Source organism: Accipiter gentilis, chromosome 1 (genome assembly GCF_929443795.1).
Source record: "Accipiter gentilis chromosome 1, bAccGen1.1, whole genome shotgun sequence".
In the NCBI taxonomy this organism is placed as follows: domain Eukaryota; kingdom Metazoa; phylum Chordata; class Aves; order Accipitriformes; family Accipitridae; genus Astur; species Astur gentilis.
In genome coordinates, this window is record NC_064880.1 from 50769105 (window position 1) to 50786604 (window position 17500).

Below are 17500 nucleotides of genomic sequence, written 5' to 3' on the forward strand. Positions count from 1 at the left end.
AAGGTGGAAACAAGCAGACTGGATGGAGGAATGGTGAAAAAGCTGGAGCAAGTACAGTCAAGTTTCTGAGGGAGGTCTGAGTCTGTTTCAGAGCTCGAGGGACGGAGGTTGTAAGGGGAATGAGGAGGGTTGGGATGGCTGGAGGACGGCAGGTTGGTTGGGGCAGCCTGTATCAGTGTTAAGGTAAGGATGGAGAGATGCTGCTTCTCAGTATGGGGCTCAGATGTCTGTGCTGGCCTTTCGAACAGGCACATTGCTCCGCTGCTATCATTATCTAGCCAGAATTTGATGGACCATAAAACCCGACTGAAAGTGCAGCTTATATCCTAGGACAGAGGAGTACCAATGACAGAAAACGGTCTCAAACCTCTAATTGAAAATGATGCTCGTACTACGTGCATGAAGATCAAAGATGAGATAGACACACCAACTTCCACTCGTAAGGATTAGCTTCTGGTCATCGTTGGGATAGTTGCCAGCCTTCACTTCGCCGCCGCTGACAAAGCCCAGCAAAAGCCAGACATGGAGCTTTTCGCTCCCTTCCTCAGGGGAGGAATCGCCCTCCGAAGCACACTTGCCTGAAGCCCTAAGTCGTACCTCTTGATTCCTTTAGAGCCTAAACCCAAGCTTTAGCACCATGGAAAATTAAAGATTTCTTAACTTCCTTCTGGATATTTGCTGTGTACTTTGAACCAGCAAGCTACTGAAAAATTGGGTTTTCAAATAAATGAATGATTACTGAATTAGGAAATATACGTTATACGCTTTTTCTCTTACCAATGACTGTAAACGTGATGTTTCTAACACTGAGGGAATTTGGTCCCATAATTGGAGGGAGAGGAAATGCAGTGCCAACAATTTATTAAAAAATAAAATCTGTAAAAATTCTCTTAAAAAGATTTTTCAGTAAAGTATGTGCAACAGGTTTTATTGGTACTTGTTAGCAATGACCTGCATATGTCATTTGTATGAATATGGCCCTATCAAATGCATGATGATGAGACACATTTCACAACGTCGTCCTTTATATAGACTCTATTTATACACGAGGATGAATGAATTGACAAGACAAGAGGTGCGGCATATAGATTTGATATACTGGCATAAATTTAGGATGATCTACATTATTCATAAGTACTGAAGCCACAAATGAGATATGTAACAACATCCAAAATGAGTGTCAATAGAATCTGTTCCCGCAGTGCACCATCGTATATTCCTATCTGTCATGTATTCCTTAGAAATTTCTCCTTCTAAGAAATCTGGTGTGCTCAGTCTGGAAAGCAACATTGCCTTGGGATCTGCAATAAGACTTGCTGGGAAGAACAGGCTTTCAGAAAACTGTCTAAAAAGAAGTGGACAGAAAACACAAAGTATTTCCTTCTCCCAAATTATTACCTCTTTTTCCAATCCAGCTGTGCCACAGTTGGGGACCCAAAAGGTATTTGGATCAGATCAATTTCTTGGTGCCTTAAAAACTGCAAAATCAGAACTAAAACAATTGAAGTATCACCAGTCCAGCAGGTAACAGAACTGACAAATAAACTAATCCCAAGTCTATTTTTACAGACCAAAGAGGTGGAGGGATGCAAGTCTACATTTTGGAAAACACATATGAGCTAAAACCTCGGCTATTTTGAAGCTTGCTTGTCATTAAGGTACATTTTAAAAAGGTTTAATTTACGACAAGTGCACCTGGTATAGGTGCCACAGTATCTCAGGCACAAAGCTGTGTGTATTCAGCATAAAACCTATTTCTTTTTCAGATGGGCGAAACTGTTTACAGAGTAGTGGTTGTCAGAAACCAAGAAACGGAAGGAGTGTGCAAGAGTGGTATAAAAATATTAATGACCACTTTCATGCCAGATACAAACCAGAAGCTCTCCACAGAAGTCCTTAACCTTCCATTCAAAAGGGAACTAAGTGTTTTCACCTGCTAAAATCTCAGTCTGGATTTCAGATGAGTGACCTCGGCCTGAAAGATTTTGTTTCCCATCTGAACCATCCAATCACTCACACCTATCTCTCTGTTTCAACAAATACACAAGTGTTGCTAGAACACAAGTCATAAATAAGGTCTTGCACTGCCAAGTAAAATAAAAAATGCTTACTGTCTTTAATATTTTTAATTTTACAACGTATCAATATTATTTAGTTTTACAATTATAAAGATTTTAAACATGTTCTTTTCACTAATATAAGAAAATATGTGCATGAAAACTACTTGTGGAAAAATCTGTTTTAGGGTAACTGTACAGTAAAGAGAAAAAAAAGGAAAGGTACCTGGAATTTCGGTGAAAGACTCTCCAAGGATAGACACGTGAAAAGGTAGATCTTTCTCTTTCAGTTTCAACAGGACTTTAAAGAACGTTTCAGGATCTTTGTCGTGTTCCCTTAAAACAAACAGAACTTGTCTCAGTATCATTTATGCTTACTTGTGGAATTGTTGGTTTGATTTTTTTTATCAGAACAGTATTTCTCTTAAATTGTACTTTTGGGAAAAAATGTCATCAGCATAATTTCCCTCTTTGCTCACGCCGCATGGTTAAACCTTTTCCTTAACCCAGCACTCGGGATCAAAACTCAGTTTCATCAGACTTTTCTCTCTCTTCCCTGTCTTCAAATGATGCCTTTACTCTTCCAATTACCAACTCTGAAAGTGAGAAGGACTGAGGAATAGCTCACCTAGCTGAAGGCAAATTCATGCTAAAAAAAGGAGAAAGGAGGAAACCCAAGATTTTTCCATTTTTTTTTCCCCTGTCAAAAAATACGCATACAATCTCCATTACAGTTTACCCCCTTTTTCAGGAGGAACAGGTTAATCAAAAACTCTTGCTAAAACCATAGGATTTCCCAAACTAGAATTTTATGAACCCATGCTGCACTAATGTAAAGCTTCTGATCCATTCCGTGCTTTAGGTAAAGAAGAAAGGAATAAACTAGCACGAAGCATTTTCTACCTTTGAACTCTTAAGGAGTTAACTGGAAGTTAAAACAGAAAGTAAGAAACCTGTTGTTATTTATAATCTCAGCAGAAGATAATAATAAAGGTTTGTATGGGTATGACACTCAAAACACAAGGTTGGTTATCCAAAAAGAAAAGAAGAAGCCAATTTGCTAATCTATGTTCTTTACTAGCACAGAATGAAAGGTTCAAAAGACACCACAGATGATCTAAATTTCCCAAATTTGGGAAGTTATATTAAAAATGAAACGAGATAATTCCCCCACTCCAAGGTGAATATTCTATCTTGCATTTAATTACTCTGCTTTAAATTATTGTATTTCAGACAGATGTGCACCATATGTCTTTAAAATATTTTGGTTTTATTTATTATTTAGAAAATTCCACTGTTTTCCTTCCTGTATTAAGGGAAAATCTATAGCTCAGCTGTCCTGGTGTCTTTCTTCACAGACTAATTTTGTAGAATGAATCTGTAGGTTTGACACACTGCTATATGAAAGATTAATAATTATATCATTCAGGAAATCTGAAGCCAAATGACATCTGCAGCTCTACATGTGTTAATTTCTCATTCAGTCAATATTTTTGGTTTAGGGAATTAAAACAAATTAATCGTATAATTAATGTGACTTCCCTAGGCTGAGAAATCTCCAGGAATTGTGAAGTTTTCAGAATTAGTTGCATTTTCTTAAAATAAAGCCAGACAATAATTACTTTAAGAAGTCCTCCATCTCCCAGATTTGTTTTGTTCCCAATAATAAGGAGGAATGCAACTGCATAAGCTTCGTAATTTGTTTCACATCTGTGAACCAGGAGTTTTCACGGTGGTTCCAGTAACCGAAGTGGCTATGAGCACTGGCTCGGAGCGAGCATTTCTTCCAGTCGCAAAGATCCCAGAACTACCGACTACTTTGCTTCGCATCCTCGTGCTTAAACCAGCCACCTGTTTCTGGTAGGCACACCGTGCGCAGAACCACGTCGCCAGCGTGTCAGTCCCCTCCAAACGCCCGGCCGAAAGAGCCAAAATGGGATTACAATCGAGGATTCCGACTCGGCTGGAAGGGAACTGCTCTGTCAGAAACATGTCAGTGTAATTCATCGTAATGTTTCCCACTAGCCTCAGTTCCCCCTAGGCGGGTTTTTGGTGGGTGCTCTCTGCGGGATCCTGCTGAGCCCACCCCGTATGTGATGCTCATCCGAAACCTCCCCGTCCGGAGAGCAGGCAGCCTCGACAGACAGAGCCACGACGTTCCCAGGGATCTTTCCAAGCTCTTCGGAGCTGCGCTATCGGCTTCGCAGTCACAGAAAGTCCTTCCAGCAAAGGATATGCTTTCCCTCTCCCTTTCCAGAAGAGACCAGGGGTCCCAGAGGCAGCCAAAAGTGGAGGATGCTGTTGGAGCCACATTGTCAAGGAGCTGGCAGGAGAATACGGAGCCTTACAGCTCGTCGAAGCCACATAAGCTGCACATATTTAGGAAAACTGATAGGAATTGGAAGTTGCAGCTTTGTTTAATAGGTGGGGAAGAACAGAAGGAAAATTTGGCACCCAGAAGGAATGCTGAAAGGGGAAACGTTTCCTCTGCACTGGAGCCTCTCTTATGGGTTTTCTGCTGGAGGTGATCCTCCTTCCATATCCCCTTTTAAAATAGTTTGCTTTTATGTGATACTCACAGATTTTAATGACATGTTTTGCGAATCGCGTAGCTTTTCTATTTGGGAGGTCATCTGACTCGATTTATCGGTTCCTGTGACTTTTCCACATCACAACCGTTTTATTTTCGGCTAAGACCTACAGAGAGCTTCTAGCACGTGCATCTACAGATCACAATGTATTATTATCCTTGCAAGTTAGTAAAGGTATAGCTGCTCCTGGTAGAAAGCAACTAATAGTACAAGACCACCTCTTTACTGCATCAAAAAGAAGAGAGCTCTGTTTCTTGGCTGACATGGAGACAATCATATACAATCCAGTCTGCCTTACTCAGCAACAACTGCTAAACACACCAGATTGTCATAGCAGTGATCGTGGAAAAAGATGAACACAATATGGAATGTCTGTTCTGTAAAGATCTGCTCAAAATGACGTGCACTTTTGGCTGCATCTGTTGCATTTTTGAGTTTTATTAAACAGTATTAATTATATATACTCCATTTCCTGAAGAAAAACTGCAAAACTGTATAAAAGCCTGATATTAAAATGCAAACTTTTCTTTTAAGACACTGTGTTTGGGGAAAAATGAAGCTAATGTGATTCTAGGGTCTGCCTTTGTTGTTTAGTTTAGGTATTTGAAATGCTCTTGTGTTTTTACTTGATTTGATATGCATCTGGTAAAGGAAAATAAGAACTGGGCATGGTACGAAGATGCTCTAAATTTCATCGTAAGAACATGAAGACCTCGGAATGACCACGCTCCAGTTGTAAATTCCACAAAACAGACACAGGCGCCATACCTATACTCGGATTTGAGAGCACTGCCGTTGGAGACGTTCAATCTCCATGTTTAGATACTGCACCTTAAAAATTTTTACCCAGGGCTACTCGAGACTTTTTTTATTTTTGAGTCTAAAACACATTTTAAGAGAGACATTTGAAGTCTCTCTGAAGAAATGGCTGAGGTTTAGTGGTCTGGCTATGGGAACGTGGCCCAGGGTTCAGCCTGATTTATTGACTTCCCTTTGTAATCCGAAATAAAACTTTCAAGACGTTCCTTGAAATGGGGAATGGGAGGGTGCTGGTATCAGCAGCACCAGTATTGAGCCTCCATTATTTCTGCCTTAGATTTTCTGTTTATAAAATGGGTGTGACAGTATTATTTTTTCACCACAGAAGGATGCTGTCAGGATTAATTGATGACTTGACATCCCTCTTTTCAGCCTAAAATGATTAAAAAAAGCAACTTCACAGCACTACGATGATGCTTCTCTATACAATCAATGGCAACAGGCTTCAAAACACCCTTCTGCTGTTCAGGGATTTTGTGAATTCAGCCTGAGCCCTCGAGCCCTGCCCATTGCTGGAACTGGAAGGAGAGCGCACAGAGACCAGCTAAACTGGAGTCGTTCCCTGGGGCTGCAGGATACCCACACCCCTGACCAGTGATGGGAAACACATTAAAAAAAAAAAAAAAAAAAAAAAAGAAAAGAAAAGAAATTGCAGAATTTGGCCATTTACATTATTCAGTGCATATTCATCTCTTGAATTTGAGTGAAATTCAGTAAGAGACCCATATGGTCTTCTGTGACTAAAGTTTAATTTTTTAAGTATATGTAAACTTATCATACATGGTGATAATCACAGCTATTTCGGATCTGGAGGAAGACACATATAGCTATGCAATTAGACAGTAGAAGAGCTGTGGAAAAGAGACAGGACTTGCTCGAAGGGGCAAAATAACTGTAGTCTATTTAAAAAAATATATTAAAACCTACGGTGTATGCAAGTTAATCAGTAACATAAAAGTGCTAAACTAGGGAAGAAAGTCTTAATATTTCAGAAAATACTGCGTAAGGGGTACATAATGCTTGTGATAGCAGCAGCTCTGTTGTGCCATCTCTTAAGGTGCTACATATTCTGAAAGGGTTACAAATAAGCTCAGCTAAAAGCAATATTAAAAGGGTTGATCTTAATCTTCTTAGGACATTTAGCATGGGAGATTTGCAGTGGCAGAGAATCCCAAATTGTGAGGGCACGTAGTAATATTTCACTTTTTACAGCGCCTTAAATCCAAGCAATTCAAACTGGGTGCATCTCCTTCTGCCTCCCCGTTTTGTAAAATCACCTGAATGGCAGATGGGCAAAGGTGGGAAATGGCACTACTAAACCAGGTACAAAATCTTCAGAAGTTAAAGCAGCATTTCAATTTTTTAAATATTTCTTGGGATATATAGCAAGAGCTAAAAGACAGATTTCTGCCTACCTGCAATTATTGCTAGCAAATCGCTGATAAAATAGGCCACTGAAGTATCGCTCATTATTTATGAAGCTGGGCAGGAGTCGTGGAGACAGGACTGGCGAACCAAGAGACATCCAGGGAGGAGAAAAAGGGACACGGGACATCGGCAGGGAAAGGTACTGCCACGGTACGGCACAGGGAAGGTGTGAGGGGCAGGGATGGGACTGGGAAGTCCGTGAGCACAGAATTAATAATTAAAAGTGGAGGAAATGAAGTTTCTCAGACACAGACCTTGAAGTGGATGACAGCGGTCCTTTAGTTTTGGAAAAGTGAAACAGTGAGGAGCGGGTTTGGCAGCAAGCAGGGCAGATAGATGGGCAAAACAACGTAAAGGGGAAGAGAATCACAAGAAGAGAAAAAATAATTAAAAAATACAAATATTCAAGTTGAAAACTAAAAAATTATGGCATATCCAAACCTGGGGGGGGGTGGTGGTGGAGATAAATATGGGTAAATAGGAGTGAAAAAGGAAAAGGCATAGGCTTGGGAAAAATGAAAGAATACAGAAAAATCAGACTTGGAGATAGGAAGAAGCTGCAGAGAGCATTTGAGAGTGCTATCAGTGGTAGAGAAAAGGTCAGAAAAAGATCAGTAAAGATATAAATTAGGAAGCAAAAATAAAACTGCATGGCAATTAAAGGAGAAGAACCAAAGAGGAAGAGACTAAAGAGCGCAAAGGCACGCAGCGGTGTTAGCAGGGAAGCACAGCGCAGTGAGGATGGAGAACAAAAGCACCACGGAGGAAAAGGTAGAAAATGTGCAAAATCCCTTGTAAAAGTTAACATTTTTGAAGGAAGGAAGGTGAAGAAAAGCACGGGCAGTCGCTGGTGCTGAGAGAGGGCTGCGAGGCGAGAGCTGCACCTCTATCACACCCAGAGCCAGGAGCTGGAAGGTGCCTTTATCCCAGTAACGTTCTTCGTTTGGGTGATAACAGCAGGAACTTGAGGTTCTTTACTGGTTTGACTGATACGGTACAGACTTGGGGAGGGTGATGAAGGATGCCACGGGCTGATAAGAGGACTCATATGACATCAGCCTCCTGTTGACCCTGTATCTGGCCAGGGCATTCTCAAGGAGCGAACGGCAGCACATCAATAAACGGTGCAGCCTTTGCATGCACGCTCTGCTGGAGTAAAAACAGGGCTCCGTGTCCAGTCAGACGTAACCTAAAGAACAATATCAGGGATTTTTTCACTGCATTATACTATTTACTATATTACACTTTGGTATTTTAGTCAAATCTTGAGCTCAGAAAAATCTGAATATAGGTTGATTCTAAGCTAATAATGCTAGAAAGTAGCAGGATAGTCACAAAAAATAAGCCTGGCCTTCAAAACAGAGAATTGCCGAGTTCTGGTCTTTTCCTGATACTGATTTCCCACGAGACGGCTCTGCCCAGGTTTCCCCCTCTGTAAGATACAGTCCTACAGGAGCTTTCATTTACAGAAACGTGGTGAGGACTGGAGTCAGTAAATACTTCAGGAGGATAATATTCTTCTTAAAGTAAGAGGACTCATGCTACAAGCCTATTCAATGTACCAAATGAAATACATTCTAGTAATTATTTTCAGAGGACAGAGGACTTACCTAAATCAAATGACTTTAATGTACGTTTTCTATGTTAAGATTGGGAAAAAAAAAAGGCACACAAAAAAAATTAAAATTCTAATACCAAATTTCTGGTAACAATGCTCATGATAACTGCAAAAGAGGAAATATTACTGCTGGGAAAGAGCTATTAGAAAAGAAACAGGGGAAAAAGAAGTAACTATGAAAATGCAAACATGAAGGAAAAGTTAATTGCTTTCCATTTATTCAATTTATCACAGGATTTTTCCATCTTTTTACATTTCCAATCTGAGGTAGAGGTAGACTGTAAATATGTAGTTAAGTCCAATGAGTTTTCTTTTTCAGCTGATATGCTTACAAAATGTCTTTGCTGTAATTGTGCCTCTAAACATTGTCTGGCATCATCAGCATCAAAAGTTACCACAATATCTAATCCCCCCTCAGTTAATAGAAAATGGAGTCAAGTAGAAGAAAATGTTTTTGCATAAGTGCCACTGAAAAAAAGGACCCTACAGAATAAATTTGAGCTAGCAATTTGGAGGTCCTACAAGCAAAAAAGGTCCCGATCTTTGCCTGTGCTCGCAAAACACCTCCGCAAGCCAAGGAATTAAAAAATGGCACTAGAGAGGCAAAAAGCAGCCAAAGAGTACCGGCAAATACAGTGTTTTATTTTCTATTATAGCCCGTGACGTATTTACAGTGAGGAGGGTGTATTTTACCTTCTGATTTTTTCAAATTGCTGGCCTGAGAAAAATGGGTGGCATTTTGCTTTACGCTGGAAAAGCATTTTCTCCTATCTTGTGTTATCTAGAAGAGATTCATAAAAAAAGAACCTTGGGAGTTTATTGTTTAGATTCTTCTTCTTCTCCCCTCACAATTCATGAAGAAAAAACTCAAAATAAAATATTGCGCATTCTCTAACCAAAGAAACCTCAGGATCAGCATCAGTCACTGAGCCTCCTGCTTATTTCCTAAAGAGAGATTAACCTTTGAAGACAAAAACCGGCGTTTGGTCTCAGTTACCTTGGTGTAAAAATCAATGCACTTTTATTCAGATGCCTTTTCATTTCTTTTACTCCAACTTAAGAGAGCCTAGCTTTTCACAAGTATAGGATTCAGATAAAAATACATTTTACTCGAATTTGCCACCCAACCCAATAACTGCTGTGGACTACCCCCAAATAGTTTCTTTTTTAAAAAAATATTAACTTCCTTTTGTGTTCCAAAGGTAACATAACAAATGGTTTCCTGTTGTTGTGAGGCAAGATAAAATAATCTGAGTGACCCTGACAGCCCTGATAACCATACACAATATATCCTATTGTAATTCAACATACTATAAAAAAGTTGTGTCACGGTAATAATAGATGGGCATGAATATGATAAAAGTGGATAAAAATCTACTCAGGTGGTTCTTTGGAAGAACAGAAGAAGAATCAAACATAAGTTACTACATAAAAACTACTTTACTACACGTTTGCCTGGGAATGGCGAGCCCACCATACACGACCCTCTGTGATTTCTGTGGTGGGCTCACATCGCCAATCTACAACTACGTAATACTCCCCCGGATACGCTGCCCGGGCCAAAAAATAAGTCCTGGTCCTTCCTGAGTAATACCCCGAAAGGAATTAGCTCAGGTACATAACATAACTCATCCTTTTTGGACTTGTGAAGCTGTCATCTCCAAGGATGAAGCTCTTAAGCAGGAACCTTCTTGGCACCAAGACCAAGGCTTCAAACTAATTATTCAACAAGTTAAAGTAACTACAAATCTCACCGCTTTCAGAAGGAAGAATCAACTTGTTTCACTGAGCCAGGTTTTGCACAAACACAACTGAGAAAAAGCAGACATCAGAGGACAAAGGGAGGAAAAAAAGGGTGGAAACACGGAGAAAAGGAAAGCAGGGGAGGAGAAGAACGGAAAGGGAGAATCTTCTAGAAAAATTCTGCCAAAAGGTTTCCAGAACATCCAAAAAACAAGATTTAAAAAAACCCACCACACAACACTGCCCAGCAAAACTGCGAACCGTATCTTGCATAGGTTAAATTTCAAATAAGCCTCTGTTTTAAGTATTTGAACCTCTTTTTGGTTTAGAGTAAGAACTGAATATTTGGATGCATTTGATTTTGAGTCAAAGATATACCTTTTGTTGCATGTGTTGGAAGTCTTCCTGAAAATGTAGCCAAGCCTTTGAAAAATTTCATTTCGTGCCTAGTCACTGAATGGTCCACGTGTCTCGGGCATACCTTAGGCTGAAGCTGAGTAACCCAGTCCTACTGTCACAGGTCAGGCTGCTAAAACCCAGGCAGGATCTAACATCTGAACTGAAAACAGAGATCTTATCTTCACTTTCAGTGACTCCTCTACTGCATTCAGAATAAAATTATTGGACTTTGCAGAATAAAGAACTGCTTTATAGGCATTGAAAATAAGGAACAACAAGAAAATGGAAGATTTGGTTAAGAAAATAAAGTAGTATAAGAGATGGGTTGAAGAGGCAGAAAGCAGTAATAGTAATGCATGCTCTTCTAGTTTGACTAAAACTCTTCGATGAGGACCAGAAAAAAGCAAAGAGGACAAATACGATCCGATCAATATGACCAGCAACGCAAGAATAGCATGGCAAAGAAACGGTGAACTGAGCGAAGAAGTAAGAGAGATGGGGAAAAGATACAACACAAGGCCAGTTCATACAGGGAAAAAGTGAAATGAGTGTAAAAGCCCAAGAGGCCACCACAGTCAGGTTGGACAACGGGGCTTAGGAAAAACCAGGGACCAAGGTGTTGTAGAAGGTCCCTTGCACAGGTAGGGAGTGAAACGATGGAGACAGAGTAAGGCTGAGAGCCTGGAGAAGAGTGAGACCCAAATTTGCTGTACAAGGGGACTATGTGTAGAGGAGATGCCCGAGGAACTGAGCCTGGCGAAGACGGAAGGAAGAGGTTTGAAAGAGAAAGGCCAAGACCAGCTTGGGTGAATGGAGCAGAAAAGGATTGCTTTGATAGCAATAGGTGGAAGAGTCCCCTTCCTTCAGAGCCTTGAGAGGACTCCTCAGTCCCATCAGTTCACATGCTTTTCTGCTCAAAGACTTGGTTTCGCAGCTGTCCCAGAGAAGAAAGAAACCACGAAATGAGCTTCCCATCACAGAAAAAGGGAGAGACAAGCTTACTGGAGCTTTTACGGCAAACTGTGATACAACTATCCCAAACTTAAATAATCTCCAAATGTCCACGTGATGCAGTTGCGGTCTTACATTAACTCAAAATCAGTTTTTCAACTATGGCTGAAGCATTTATTGTAACAGGCTTCAGAGGATGGCACTAAAGTGGCTGCTCTACGAGCACCTGGAGAGCCCAGAGGGAACGAAGAAGGAAGGTTTCTGCATGTGATATTTTAAGCAGAATCTTGATGTTATTTAACTTGTTTCTTATATTTAAGAAAAGAGGTACATCAGAGTGCAAAACCATCCCATGGAGCAGAAAACCACTCACAGGGCTTGAATTTTCCTTTCGTTACAGGTAACAGTGCTCTTACAATCTGATACAAGGGCTTACTGCACGCTCCCCTGGTAAGATGCTGCTTCAACCTTGACTTTCCAGCAGTGGAAAAAAGGTTTACACCAAATTGCTCTAAACACAATGAGAAGCAGAATTGGGCCACGGAGCTTAAATATAGAAAAGAGAGTGCTTAGAAGAAGAGAAAAAACTGAGTGTGTTTGGGGAAGCAGTGAGTAAAAAAAAAAAAAAAAAGTTTTATTTTAATACGATTCTTTTTCAGCGTATTAAGTTCTCCAGTATCAGAACGAAGTCTGCTAAAAGTTAGTAAATAAAGGCTTTCAGGAGAGCTTTATTAAATCACTTATGACTTATCAAGTTAAAACTCCCACTCAGATATCTTAATAAAACTTCCAGAAAATATATTTAATTTTCCTGAAATCAGAAGCCAATTACTAACTACAGGAGTTACTGTCGGCTACACCACTGATCAGCTTTCTGTAAATAGAATATTTACCAACAACTTGAATTAGTTCTCTAAAGTTTCAGTTTCTGAAGGTCAAATAACTATGTAACTGCTTAATAAAGAAGCAAAGAAGTACCTCTAAATATCTCCAAGCTCTGATGGGCTTATATTCTGCTCCTTAGGTGAGGTATTAGCAAAGCTTATTTATTTTCATTTCCAAGGCTTTTATTTGCTCATTCCCTTGTGGTAAAGCTGATTTCCATGATGATTCCCTTCTTAATTTTAATACCCTTTTTACTCATCATATAGACATAAGAATTTTCCATAAAATAATGAAACCCTTCCAAAGGAAATGAAGACAACTAGGAGAGGAAAGTAAACTACAGCTTACTTTTTTTTTTCCCCCCAATTAATTGATCCACTGTCATATGCGAAAGATTTTTTTTAATGCAAGGAAAATAAGGTTAATTAACATAAACCCCCTCACTCCTTGAGATGTTGAATTTTGTATTTTATCCATGCTGCCTTAAGTGCCTTGATTTCCCAGTAATGACCTAGTTCTCCTAATGAGTAACATTAACCCCTGGCTGTAGCTGTCCAGGACTTAATTGTCAACTGGAGCTGAAATAGGAGAGTTTGCCGATCAGCAGGTATGTGGTATATTAACTCATGTCATTTCAGACCCTAATAAATAAATCTGTTGCTAAGGCAACAGGAGCATCAGCTGTATCACTTTTCTCTTCCCCCTCCCTTTAAAGGAAACTGCCTTTCACACCGAGCTTTTAAAAAGGAAATTAACTACATGTAACCGTAATTAGAAGAAACATCGTTTCTCATCTCAGAAACATATCTACATTAATGGAAAAAGGCAGTCAAAGAGAGGACTGCTTTCTACTGTGACCAGGGTAACTGAAATTATTTCCCTTAACTGAGGGAATGCAATTTGAAGTACACATCTGAGTGAGAAGAGATCACAAAATATTTTAGCTCTTTGTATTTCCGAGATAGTTTCCCTCTCCTTTAGTACACCGCTGATGCCAACCGAGCAAACTGCTTCAACTACTAATCAGGAGCCCAAGCAATTGAAACCACAGGAGAAAAAAACCCCACTCAAACCCAAACACCTTCACTACTCTGTCAATCTTTCAATATGATTGGTAGACATGGAATCTTCTGGAAAGCTAAAAAATATCCCATTTTCGGCTCATCAGCTTTACCCGCTAATGAAAATTTAAGTACCCATTTTAAATGTAGATGCTGTTGCTCTTCCCTGTCCCACGGAGGCAGTTACCTGATGGGAAAAGCAAGAGGATGCTGGGGCAACACAAATGCATCTCTAAAGGCACACAGGATTTGGTGAGCAAAAGCTGGGAATTCACTTTCTGCCTCAGTTTCTCCACCTCTAAGATCCCATCCTGAATAGTTAGTCTGAGACTAACAGATTCAAGGTTTTATAGAAAGGCAAAGCGTATACAAGTGCAGGTAGTACAAATATTTTTTGCGTTCCGTAAGGTTTGGGAAGGAAGATTTTGGTACTCTTTGGGGGTGATGCACTACTGAGGTCTCTCAGCACCTCACGGGTGAATGTCACAGCCCTCACTTAATTCCTGCCCTTCTATCACAGGATGAAGTGTTTGTCTTAAAATTTTCAAAATTGATAGTTTTCTGTTGAGTTTGTGACTACAGGACAGTTCTTCTGAATCTCTAGCTACCCACATCTCAATCAGAGATCAGGTAGGAAGGGAACTGAAGAGAGGTTCGTAAAACCAATTACTGCTCTTGGAACACTTACTATAGGCTCTGCCCATACTATAAACATAACAAACTACTCAAAATTATATCTGGCTTTTTAGCTGAAGTCTAGAGAGGTAATACAAAGCACCTTTTTTGCCATTATCAAAATTAGAGATGTCCACTACAGCAGGAGTACTTTCACACCTCAGAGGTCTTTGCTACATGCTGAACATTTACTACAAGCTCTTAAAAACAGTCATCCAGGAATAGTGCATCTTCCACTGGAAGTGTTCAATACCCCAAATCCCCGGCCGTGGGAAGAAACTTCAAGGTTAGACTTCACTGAATGAACCACCAAGGAACGGATACTTCCAAACTGCCCTGCCAGTTAACATTTAAATCCGAACTTCTCAGAGTATTTCATTAACTTTCTTATTTGCTACTTATAAAAAAACTAGTATCTGCTCTCAAACTTAACTCCAGCTTGCATGAAAGTGAAGTTAGACTACTTTTGCTTTAGGTGTTCAAGAAGTGAGGGTGTCAGCTTCCATTTAATCAGATGTCTCTATGTACTCTTGTGGCACTGATTCATTCACCACGTGTCATCTGTATTGCAGCCCTGGTGAACACTGTTTTCTTTGGGAGTATTAGACAGCTTTTCTTAGACACAGCTAAAATTTTTCCTTTTGAAATTGTTATTTTACATCCTACGGGCTTTTTTACCGTACCTGGTATCTTTTTTGTTAAGGCTGTACAAACACTTGCATTTTAAGCCGTTGTTTTCAGTCTGTCTTATCCACCCACCGCGTTCACCTTTTTGGATTGCATCTGCCAGAATCAGTTGCTTTTCAAAGATGAGGTTTCCTTGCAGGAACTCATTCCCCGTTCAGCACGGCTCTAGAGCCAAACTCTCCACGGCTTTCCCGTGGAAATGGGCAGAACAGACGCAGTCAGCTACGATTTCCCCGAAATGGGGGATCTGCTTTCCTTTGACAACACACGACGACTGTCCTCCTTACGTGACACCGCCCGAGCGGCCAGCCGGCAGGGAGGAGTAGGACCTGCTCTCTGCAGGCTGTTTACAACCTTGAGGATGCCTGTTGAGGCTAATAGTATTGATGGGTACTCCAAGGTGATTTCTAGGTGGAGTACCTACTCTTTCACCTTTTGCTGTTTTGCCATACAGGCATCTTGACGGGATGAACTGTGGTCAAAACTATTAGACGGTGTGAGGAAAGTATGACTTGGGTATAGATTCACTGTATTCTCAAATGTCTCTATATCTAGTAGTTTTGAATTCTGAATTCAAAAGCAAGAAGTAACTACCCAAATTCTGTATTGCACTGCCAAGATGAAGAGGAACAAGGCGCTACCATTAAAAAAATGCCCTTCCAGGCTCCCCTCCCTCGCAGCTTGCAGAGGACATGTGCTCAGCTCACTGATGAAGAGCTGCCCCATCACAACACTGCACTATCTGGGACAAGCCCTTCCCAAGGACTTGCTCCTGAGTGAAGGGGACCATGTCCTCACGGTGGGCAACCACACGTTGGTACAGCAACGGTGAGGACAAAACAAGCTTTCTTCCGTGGACTCATTTCTTCTTCAGCTCTCTGACTTTATGATACTCTACATTAAAAACAGGCAACTGGGCACAGTGCTATCTCTGTACACACCGTTTTCCCTTAGACCAGAAATCTTCAGATAATTTTTGCAATCTAGATTTTTTTTTTTCTTCTGAATTTTCTCATCGTGACTTCCACCACCGTTCCTCCTGCTCCTGTATCTCCTGCCCCACGTCCTTCCCCACGCTCTTGTCACACAGTGGTACGTACAGACACGAGATAACGGGCTTATCTGATCTTCCACATGAATTGATAGCAGCTATTTGTTTGCATGTGTGTGTAAATTCTCGCAGATTCCCCGTGTGATCTTTTATCACACCCGTACAATTAGGGGAAGAAGAATTGATTTCTGACAATTTTCTCTTATCAAGTCTTTAACTGCTGAGATGATACAGCACACACAGGGAAAAAGAAAAAAACATGAGGCTCGGGCGAATGCCTTGAGTTAAAAGAAGTACTACAGGTCTTCGCCATGAAGGAGATAGGTAAAGAGCCTCCAGCCTTATAATAAAATTATGAACGTGTCACCTGGATGACGTGACTGCGGTTGGGGGTGCAGCAGGTCTCCAGGCTCACGTGCAGAAAGAGCTGAGGAACACGCTGGTGTACCCCAATTACAGCAAAAACACCTTTGGCAAGTGTCTGTGGGCTCGTTGGGGGTACTAGGAGGGAATATCGTACACGCCTAATTTTGGGGGGGGGGGAGATGAGGATCGTGCCACACTGGTCACCGTCATCTCCTTAATACACTCATCCTTCACCAAATGGATATTTTATCACCTTGCAATGAAAACCTGTGGGACACTGCAAACCACTGACCCGATGTGGGAACTTTGTCCATCGATCACCAGAATTTTACTCTCCGTTTCCAGCAAAAAGCCCATCCGCGTAAAGGGAAGAGCGATTCCTTGGTGTAGCCCTCGCAAGAAAGCGGCTCGGAAACCCGTCGCAGCCTTTTATCCGGATCCTTGGCCATAAGTCATTTCTATTAGCAGCGCCTTGCTATAGATGTTTATAACAAAACATTAAAGACTTGGTGAGAAAGGAGAAAACAAATTACTCTGCAGAGAACCTAGCGACTCCGCTAACATACTGTCAGTTATTTATCTGCTGTCGGCAGAGGTTGCACACTGTAATCCTCGACAGGCTTGGATTCGGGGGGGATGGAGAGAAGGGGCAGGGACTGCATCGGAGGGCCTGTTCTCATGCAAAGACATTCTAACACCGATTTAAAGCGAGAACGTGTCTGCTAGAGAATGTCGCTTTTGATTTTGATGCATTTCCAAGCAGGCAGGGCCTACGTTGGGTTGACTTAGCGGGAGAGGTGTTGGGGCTAACGCTGTATTTTAGGGCGCCGGCGGTCCCCGCGAAGCGCTAACGCAAATGAGGTCAGCGTCGCTTTGTTTCGAGGTTTTCTGTAACAACAGCACGACTTCACAAAGATATGGTTTTTTTTTTAATGGTTTAGCCGAAGGGGGTTTTTGTTAGGTGAAGGGGAACACAGGAACATAAAAACAACCAAAAAAAAAAAAAAAAATCTTCCTTTTCTATTTTTTTTTTTTTGTCTTCCTAAAATGAAAACCACATGTAAATCATCAGGGTAGACAATGGTCGTTAAGTATTATTGTATAGGACAATATCTGCGAGCGCTTCGTGCTGGAATACGAGCAGGATACCACTGCCAATGTTTTACACA

General features: G+C 40.9%; 1 protein-coding gene across 15 annotated transcripts in view; it reads right to left on the reverse strand.

The window, feature by feature from the left end:
* Window positions 1-17500, reverse strand: part of GTDC1 (glycosyltransferase like domain containing 1) — a 186457-nt gene that overhangs the window by 15964 nt on the left and 152993 nt on the right. For all 15 annotated transcript variants that reach the window (XR_007505939.1, XR_007505938.1, XR_007505937.1 and 12 more), the window contains one exon: window positions 2284-2393. Coding sequence is in view for 9 of the 15 variants with exons in the window: in XM_049799400.1 (XP_049655357.1) it covers window positions 2284-2393 (110 nt within the window). In the remaining 6 variants the exon portion in view is untranslated. The remainder of the gene's footprint in view (window positions 1-2283; window positions 2394-17500) is intronic.